General features: G+C 40.4%; 1 protein-coding gene across 1 annotated transcript; it reads left to right on the forward strand.

Moving 5' to 3' along the window:
* Positions 1–283: 283 nt before the first annotated feature.
* Positions 284–4207, forward strand: LOC136781962 (uncharacterized). Its single transcript, XM_066741018.1, has 2 exons — positions 284–352; positions 3653–4207. Exons 1-2 carry the CDS (start codon positions 284–286, stop codon positions 4205–4207), a joined length of 624 nt encoding a protein of 207 aa, XP_066597115.1.
* The last annotated feature ends 5980 nt before the right edge of the window (positions 4208–10187 follow it).

Here is a 10187-nt window from a genome sequence, read left to right on the forward strand (position 1 = left end):
TGTCTGTAATACAACCCACAAGCTCACATAGGATGCATATTACGTAACCGTAATAACAATTGCCTCCTACGCGAGACTGCAGGTTGCTCCCCTGCAGGTTGCTCCGCTGCAGGTTGGTCCGCTGCAGGTTGGTCCGCTGCAGGTTGCACCGCTGCGGGCGGCATCTGCAGGGCTACGGGCAGCGAATGTGGTTGCCGCAGTGGCTGCTGCTGCTGCTGCTGTTCAAGTATCAAGCGATACCCTCTTAGAACTGACTGCTGCTGCTGTTCTTCATTATGCCGAAATGGCCTTACTATTGCCACTGGTTTGCAATATTTTTTTTCTAAATCTTTTAATGTTAGTTTCTTGTCAGGTAAGCTAATTGGTCGTGTGGAGCTCATGATGTCTCACTGAAGACTGAAGTGAAGAGTGCTCTCCTCTACGTATTCCAGATGAAGTTTACATATCTTTATCAATACATATTAGCTTTCTCTCTCCACTTCGGATGAAGTTTACATCTCATTATCAATGCGGAGAGAAGTTTATATCCATTTCTCAATACGTATTAGGTTTCTTTCCGTTAACTCCAGATGAATTAGTAAAAGGTATATTTACAATAATATTTTTCAATTTATTTGATAAAAGAAATAGTAGAGGTTAATTTACAATGATATTTTTTCAATTTGTTAGATAAAATAATTTAATAGTAAAAGAAAAAGAAATGTGGTAGTTCCTCTTCTTCTCTCTTAGTCTGCTTTGAAGCAATATCTTTTTCCTCCTCCTTCTCCACTACTTTTTTCTCCTCTTCCTTCTTCGTTTGCTTTGACTCAATATCTTTCTCCTCCTACTCCTCCATTTTTTTCTCCTCTTCTTCTTCCTTCTTCATATCCTTTGACTCAATATCTTCCCTAGTCTCTTTCTCTTCGTCTTTCTTCACTTTATTTTAAAAATACAAACAGGTAATAATAATTATCAAAAGGTAAAAAAAAGATAAAATAAATACTTACATTCTTCCTCCTCTACTTTTTTCTCCTCTTCCTTCTTCGTCTGCTTTGACTCAATATCTTTTTCCTCCTCCTCTTCCTTCTTCGTCTCCTTTAACTCAATATCATTTTCCTCAGCCTGTTTCTCTTCGTCTTTCTTCACTTTATTTTTAAAAAAAACAAAGAAACAAACAATAATTATGAAAAAAATGTAACAAATAAATACTTACAGTTTTTATGCAAATAAAGATGCAGTTTCCGTTCATACTCTTCGAAGTAACGATTGAAAAAATCGTTAATTCGATTGACGTATTCCTCTGTCAATTCTCTGGGAAGAGTGGGTGAAAGAGGAACAATATCCTCTTGAATCATGATTAATTTACACTTTTCGCAGCTCATTTTTTTTTTCCTGTGTGCAGCACCGACAACGGTATAAGATTGAATGAAGAATTGAGGACTTGTGTTCTCCTCTTTATTTCTCTAAATAGTTTTCAAAGAATCACATATTTGCTTTTATCCACTTGGCAAAAACTGACACCTCCTCGTATGGACAGTGGATACGTTCATTGTCCAAGTTCTTCTCTCGAACGTGTAAATTGCACGGAGTTTTTTCAAAATCATATAATTTAATTAAATCCTTAAACTTAGGACAACCATACACTTCTAAATTAATATTATCCACATTCATCCTATTCAATAGATTTTTTTCAATGTTCCCTCCCTTGTAGGCTACTACAGGATTTTCGCACGTTAGGCAACCTCTAATAAAATCTTCCACATCCTCCTGCTCGTATTTCTCGAATCCCTTATCACTATATTTTATACCATGAACCATATTGAGCAAATACCACACAGTTTTTTTGTCTTTCTCACTAAGATTTTTCATACTGTCACGCAAACGAAACGATGCGTAAGAAATTTGGTTACTTTTTAAATCAATTATAGCTATATCTTTATATTTAAGTTCTTTTTTATAAACTAAGAAACCTTCTATATCCATTATGTGAGTTATTCTATACATTGTTGCGCTCGTGCTATTCTCGATGAAGAAAAAAACTGAAATGAAACATTCGAAGAAATATCTCCGTAGAGAGAAAGATTTTATCGTTTCTTTAAAATATAAAGTTACATTTGATAAGAAGTCCTTTCTTTCTTAATCTCTAGAATATATTTTTTTTCCTATTGTATTATACTGTGAAGAAACTATAGGTAACAATGGGGAAAAAATTTTCTTAGAAATTATCCCCTCCTTTTAAAAACATTAAATTTTAATACGTTATTTGTTCCCCTGTTGGAGGGGGAAAAAAATTTTCTTAAATGCGACAAAAAAAAGATCGTTCATTCTTGCATCGAGCCATTGACGACGACGACGACGACGACGACGACGATAATGACACCGACATTCGTTGATTTTCAAGGTTTTGTATTGACCGACAAAAGTTTTATAGTTAAAGAATTTGCGGTGTTGCGTGATAATGAAGTGTATCACAATGTATTTTCACCACCATTTCAAGAAGCTTGGTTGAGCGATCTCGAGAGAGAACAGAATGAGTAAGTATTATTTTATTTTTTTACATGTAATGTTGTATATGATTTTTTTCTTTTTAAAGTTGGCTTTATTTTAATCGACATGGATTCAATTGGACCGACGGTCATTCACCTTATTACAAGCATAAAGATGTAATAAGAAAGTATGTAACGTCATACGATGAAGATTGGATTTTCGTGAAAGGACGGGAGAAATATGATTGGTTGAGAAAAATTTGCAACTTAGAAAATATATACAATGCGAAGGAGTGTGAGTGGGGTAAATTTAGTCTTGGATGGAGTAAAAATTTCGAACCACCGTTACCTAAATGTATGACTCATTATGGTATATGTTCACTGCAAAATGTCTACTATATGAAATCTGTATATGATCAATATATAAAGGAATAAAAGACATCTGAAAAAAAAAACAATGTATATCAATGTCAGTATGCATTTCGGATGAAACAATGGGATGTGTAGATACCCCTACTTCCATTCTCTATTCGATATATATAAGCGTTACTCTTCGCGAGAGACGCATTCGCAATTATTAATTTATTGTTGTTCACCGTATGACAGAGTCATTTCTTTAAGAAACACACACAAAATGTCGACTGAATTGCGAAGAAAATTTTTTACAATTAATAGTGCGAATGAGTACGATGCGTGGTACTGGATTGTCGCGAGCATATTCGACGATTGAGCAACGCGGATCGAGCTTTGCCCGTTGGAACGCGTCAAAAGAATTTCGCTGAAATCGCGTGTATAAAGTGTCTGTTGCTACGAGCGCAGAGAGAATTGAATTATATTAAATCAGGGGCTGGTTGTAGCAATGACGTACAAGGACTTACCTGGGAGGAGCTTGATTCGGCGTTTCGAAGTCGAATATGCAGCGGCATGGTAGTTAATAGTAATTATATAGAGCCAAGGATTTTTTAGTAGACGCGGAAGTATTAGTGCGTACGCGTATAGATAAGGTATTTGTAAGTGCAAATAGTGTTAAGATTAACTGTGTATTTAACGGACAATTCATCTCTAAGGACAATAGTGATGATAAAAACATTAGCACGACTAATGCTACATTGTACAAGACTGATTATTTTAGTGATTGGTATAGGAAAAACATTTTAGACGTTATTATGCAAAAATTAAGTGAATTTCAAGAGCGTGATAGTGGATGGGCTTTGCACAAAATTCATTATTTAATAGTTAACATTAATCGTTTTAACCCGTTGCACGCGGGTTGTAAAATTAATCTGCCATCCGCTATCACAAGTAGGAAAGCTCTGATAAATTTAGAAACTAGTGATAATGCATGTTTCGCATGGTCCGTGACGGCGGCACTCTATCCGGCAAAACCTACGGCTCATCCAAATCGTACGTCCTCTTATCCACATTTTCGGACGGTTTTAGACGTCGGTAGCCTAACCTTTCCGACTACGCTAAAACAGATCCCGAAATTCGAGACGGATAATGACGTGTCGGTCAACATCTTTACCTTGGAGAATGATATCGATGCAAAAATCGTACCTCTTCAGGTGACGAAGAAGAAGAGATCGAGGCATGCCAATCTTCTTCTCGTCAACGATGAACAGGGAGCAGGACATTTCATGTCCATAAGGAATCTATCGAGATTGGTACGAAGCCAATTCACCAAGAACAAAATTGCACATTATATATGCGATCGGTATGTAATAATAATGATACAAATATAACTGCATATGTTTTATTTTTTTTTATTTTTTTAGAAGTCTTCACTACTTTCGCACAGTGGAGAGGCTGGAGTCGCATGAGCAGGATTGCTCGCGGCTCAACGATAATCTCCGATTGATGTTACCAAGAGAGTCCGAGGATCGCTGGGTTTCCTTCAAGAACATCAAAAATGGGGAACGAGTGCCATTCGTCGTATACGCGGATCTCGAGTGCATTTTATCGAAAGTTGAACAATCGAACAATAGTGATATTTATCAGAAGCATGAACTTATAAGTGTAGGCTATTATTTAAAAAGTGCTCGCGATGCGTCACTCTCGAGATACGATGCTCATCGGGGTGCCGATTCCATCGAATGGTTCGTACGCGAGCTCGAAGTGATTGCGCGCATCGCGAGCGAGAAACTGGACACTATCGTACCCATGCGTGATCTTAGTCTTACCGAACGATCGCGTCACTATAATGACCCCAATTGTCATATATGCAAAAAGCCGTTTCTTCCGAATCAACTACGAATTCGCGATCACGATCATCTGACCGGCAGATACAGAGGACCGGCTCACAATAATTGTAATTTAAATTTCAAAGACTCGCATGTAATTTCAGTGATTTTCCACAATTTTTCCGGCTATGATTCACATTTCATTTTCGAGACAATCGCTAATTTGTACGAGGGATCGGTATATCTGCTGCCTGTACATAAGGAAAAATACATTTCATTCACCAAATATCTGCGAAATTATAATATACGGCTGAGATTTATCGATTCGTTCAAATTTATGGCCTCCAGTCTGGACAAATTGAGCTCGTACTTGGCGGAATCTCAGCTGACAAATTTGAGGTCACAATTTTCGGACTTAAGCGTCGAGCAGTTTAACTTGCTTACGAGAAAAGGTATTTTTCCTTACGACTATATAGATAGCGCGGCTAGAATGGAAGAGACGGCTTTACCACCGCGCCAGTCGTTTCGCAACAGACTGACCGACAGCGATATCAGCGAGGAAGCATACAATCATGCCGTAGAGGTATGGACCAAATTCCAGATGCGCACACTTGGGGAGTACAGTGACCTGTACCTGAAGACCGATGTACTATTGTTGGCCGACGTTTTCGAAAGTTTTCGCGATAGTTGCATGCTAAATTATGAGTTGGATCCAGCCCATTATTATACGCTACCGGGCTTCACCTGGGACGCGATGTTGAAGCATACGGGAATCAGGCTGGAGCTTTTCACGGACGTGGATATGTTGCTGTTCGTGGAGCGCGGTATACGCGGTGGTTTGAGTCAGTGCTTCCATCGTTACGAGAGGGCCAACAATCGGTACATGCGGGACTACGATCCGGCGGAACCGTCGAAATATCTCATGTATTACGACGTAAACAATCTGTATGGGTGGGCAATGTGTCAGCCGCTGCCCACCCATGGATTCCAATGGATGGAGGACGCTGCCAATCTCGATGTCTCCGCTATACCCACGGATCATCCCGAGGGTTATATTTTGGAGGTCGATTTGGAGTATCTGCGCGAGCTTCACGACAAACACGCGGACCTACCGTTCTGCATGGTGCGCGAGAAGCCGCCGGGCGCGAGCCAGGAGAAGCTGCTGGCCACTTTAAACGATAAGACTCGTTACGTAATACATTATCGCGCTCTGCAACAATGTATGCGTAATGGACTCGTACTGAAGCGTATACATCGCGGTTTAAAGTTTCAGCAGTCCACCTGGCTACGCGATTACATCGAGCTGAACACGCGTTTGCGCACCGCGTCCACTAACGAACTTGAGAGGAATCTCTTCAAGTTGATGAACAACGCGGTTTTCGGTAAAACAATGGAGAACGTGAGGAATAGAGTTGACGTTAGGCTCGCAACCAAGTGGGAGGGAAGATACGGGGCGGAAAGCCTGATTTCCAAACCGAATTTTCACAGTCTCGCGATTTTCAACGAGAATTTGGTCGCGATTCAATTGTCGAAATTGTCCGCGAAATTTGATAAACCCATTTACGTGGGAATGAATATTTTAGATATTTCAAAAATTTGCTTGTATGAATTTCACTATGACTATATGCTTCCTACATTCGGCGGTAAATGTAGAGCGATGTATACCGACACGGACAGTCTGATATACAGCGTGGAATGCGACGACGTTTACTCGTACATGAAACGCGATCTCGAGCGTTTCGACACCAGCGATTATCCCGACGACAATCGGTATGACTTGCCGCGCGTCAACAATAAGATACCTGGTTTGATGAAGGACGAGAACAATGGTCGTATCATGACCGAGTTCGTAGGACTGAGGGCAAAAATGTATACTTTCAAGGTGCAGGGCTGTGCGAGAATTACCAAAAAAGCCAAAGGTGTCAAAGGTTACGTTATCGATAGAAATATAACATTTGACGACTACAAGGATTGTTTGGACAATTTCACCGTACAGTCTCGCAGTCAAAATTTAATTAGATCGAAGCTGCACCGAGTTTTCTCGATCAGTCAGAGAAAGGTCGCCCTCAGTCCGTACGACGACAAGCGTTACGTTACACCAGGCACCGCGGCGACTCTACCCTGGGGACATTATAGTCTAAAATTATAATTTATTTATTGTTTTTATTTAGTCGCTTTATTATTTTTTTTTATTTCAACGATACATCTTAATAAAAGTTCTTATAAAACATTGCTCTTATTTATCCAGGAATTGTGCGTACTGTCGAATCCCAGCCACTTAACGAACACTTTATCGCCCTTTCTGCGCAATACTCTCTCCACCAGATACACATCGGGATTGATGGTTTTCGAAAGCTCGTATTCGTAAAATCCACCCAACAGTTCCGTGCCCCTGGAATCCTTGAGGAGATACGTAGCAGGATTGGTCCTCTGCACTTTCGCCACCTCGAATATTTCGGTCGTCCAATTTGGCGTGTAGCCTTTGGCGAACATCTGCTTGTATTTACTGATTCGTACGAAATCGCCGACTTTGAACTTGGCACGACCTGCGACCTTGATGTGACTGTATACTGTCTTGAGTAGCTTATCTGCATGCTCGGGTTTCACATCCACGGGACGTATTCCCGTGGTACGATGCTTTCGCGCATTGTACGCATCCACCAACTCTTGCAGCATAGCGCGCCACTTGTAATTGCCGTTCAGCGTAAATCGTTTCCACATTTCCGTCTTCAACGTACGATTCCAACGCTCGACTATCGACGCTTTCATCACGCTGTAGGTCGAGTAGTGATTTATCCCGCGTTTCCTCATCAAAGCCTGAAAATCACCGTTGTAAAACTCCTTGCCGTTGTCGGTCTGTAAATTTTTCGGACATCTGCCGGTCTTTAGGATTCTCGTCATTGCCGTCGTCACTTCTCTGCCGCTCTTGGTCTTTAATGCCACCGACCAAGCGTATTTCGAGAGGGTATCGATTACAGTGAGAATGCACTGGTGACCCGCATCGACGTAATTGCGCATATCAACAAGATCGGCCTGCCAGAGATCGTCGAAGCCACGCACGATGACTCTTCTGCGTGGAAAATTTATCCTCGCCGGTGCATGGAGCTCCTCCACCAACTGTATCTTTTCTTTGCTCATTTTTTTTTTTTTTCAAATATGAACAGATTTCTATAATTTATAAGTATTGCTAAGTGTTTCACGTATCAGATCTTCCTTACTCACTTTATCATCCACTTTTTCACAAATTGATTGCAAAATTTGGTCCATCTTTTTCTCAAATTGTTCATTATGTTTATTCAATGTTATTGTCAAATATTGTTTAAATTCGAGCAGTAAATGTTCTAAATTTGGTTCGTGAAAGTGTTTCCTACTCTCACCATCCAGTCCAATTCCAAATTTATTTATCGACATTTCAAATGCACTACTGTCAATTTTTTTTTTCAAAATTCAGTCTCTTGTTGTTGCTCGTTATTCCTCTTTTTGATGGCTCGTAATGTCGAGAGTATACATTCTACGATGTATGTTAAACAAATGTAAATTTCACAACAGCAGGAATCAGACATTTAATTTTTTTTTTACCTCGTACTACCGAAAGACGTTGATATTACACTGAGGTAAGAATGTAACGTGCAACTTTCTTTATACGATAAGATCCTCGTCGCGCAACTCCTCGATTATCGACTGTATCTCGTTGTGATGACTCGTATTACCGGCAGCCACCGATGCGATCAAAAGTCTCAAACGTTCGATCAATTCATTCGGATCGTTCCAATGTACGTAGTTGATTGGTCCCTCGGTGACACGCATAAGACCTTTACCCCTTTTTTTTTTTTGATGATTTTGACGCTTTACTGACGCCTGATGTTGACGCGTCAGACGTTGACGATTTTCTTGCGCGTGATGTTGATGGTAACCCATCAGGCGGTAACGTAGGTTTTCCCAATAGCAATGGTTTCATAATTTCTGTATATTTTGTACCATTATTACCTTTTATTTGTTTTAGACTATCGTTTAACAGTTTATGCGCTTTAGTTTGATTGAGAATACTCTTGTATTGTTCCAAATCGTCGGGTTTTATAATGGCTCGATTGGGTTCTCTCATGAAAATTAGTTCATAAGTACCTATTGTACCGGTGTATAACGTCTTATCGAGTATGATATCTCCTTCATGACTTATTTCAAATTTACATCTACCAAGCGTCAGTTGATCATTTTTATAAAGAGGTCCAAAAGCACGATCAATCAAGTTATCCCTATCGGTCAGAAGTAATTTAATATACTTGCCAGGGATCGGATGAAATCAAATATGTTGAAAGACATGTTCAAACAAGCCTGGTTCATTTTTTTCATCAATTTTTAATTTTTCTAGCAAACTTTTTTTCGAATCGGGCGACGTTTGATCGGTTATAGAAGACTCGTCGTCGTCGTCGTCGGTCATGAAATCCAATGGATTCGTAATAGTTTCACTACTACTACTAAGATTCTTTGCTCGTTTATACGGTGTCGATGTGAAGTAGGCTCCCCTCTTCAATTTATCGTTGACAAACGAATTATTATTATTATTTGTGTTATCCTCCGTTTGAGAAACGAGTTTCTTCAATGGATCGACTATCGGCTTGAATGTCTCGTTCAAACTGCTCTCCATTATCGCCTTCTCCGATTTCAAGGCACGATGCTTGTCGCGAATGACCTCGCTCGTCTTGGCGCTCCTCTTCAGAAGCGATTTTTCATCCATCGCGATGCTGTATACAACAGCTTTCCTCGAATTGAACGGTTTTTAACCGACCTGTTGCGATGGTGTATACAACAGCTTTCCCCGAACCGACACGGGTTTTAACCGACCTGACACGGTGATCCGAACGGCCTGCACTCCACTATCAAACTAACACTCAATGCCGTGATCGTGAAACCTTACCGGCCTGACACTCGCAAGGCCGTTCACTCGATCGTGGCGTACTCGTTGAAACCTTTGCGATATCGACCGTTCTTCAGAGAGCTGTCCTTGTCTATTACTAAGAAACCGTAATCACGACTCCAACAGGTCGAACACAATGTGAGAAATTTCTCATACGACATATCACTGTTGACGTGATCGTTGAAAATATGCTTCAGATTAGTTCCATCCTGCTTAAATATTATTAGCAAGTTTGCGTTATCTCGTATCAGATGCTTTGGTATTTTCGCATAAGTCTGACAGAGGTAGAAGCAATCGATGTTGGAATGTCTACCTATGCAAAAGTAGTCCCTTATATTGTCCTGCTTGTCGTTGGCCACATCGTCGAATATGAAAATGGAGTTCGGCTTTGCATCCGCGACGTTCACAACCTCGCAATTGTTTGAAAATGGAAAGTAACCAATTTTGTCCGTGTCCTGCAGAAGCTGCTCCAAATATCGATACTTCGGTTGCTGCAGCGACTTCGAGTAGACGTACAGGTTCTCGAATCTCACACCGTGCGGACTCTCTATGAGGCTCAGCAACACGTTTGTCTTACCGCAATTCGACGATCCGCAAACTATGCAGCGTATCGTAGATGGTAATAGC

The sequence above is a fragment of the Prorops nasuta genome, unplaced genomic scaffold (genome assembly GCF_024137725.1).
Source record: "Prorops nasuta isolate Cenicafe-Biocafe unplaced genomic scaffold, Cenicafe_Pnas_1.2 PNAS00024, whole genome shotgun sequence".
In the NCBI taxonomy this organism is placed as follows: Eukaryota; Metazoa; Arthropoda; class Insecta; order Hymenoptera; family Bethylidae; genus Prorops; species Prorops nasuta.

Bases quoted from the DNA above. Each gene is read 5' to 3' on its own strand.
- LOC136781962 (XM_066741018.1), top strand. From the start codon at position 284: ATGGCCTTACTATTGCCACTGGTTTGCAATATTTTTTTTCTAAATCTT. The intron at 353-3,652 runs GTAAGCTAATTG...TTAAGTGAATTT, and splicing joins TAATGTTAGTTTCTTGTCAG to CAAGAGCGTGATAGTGGATG.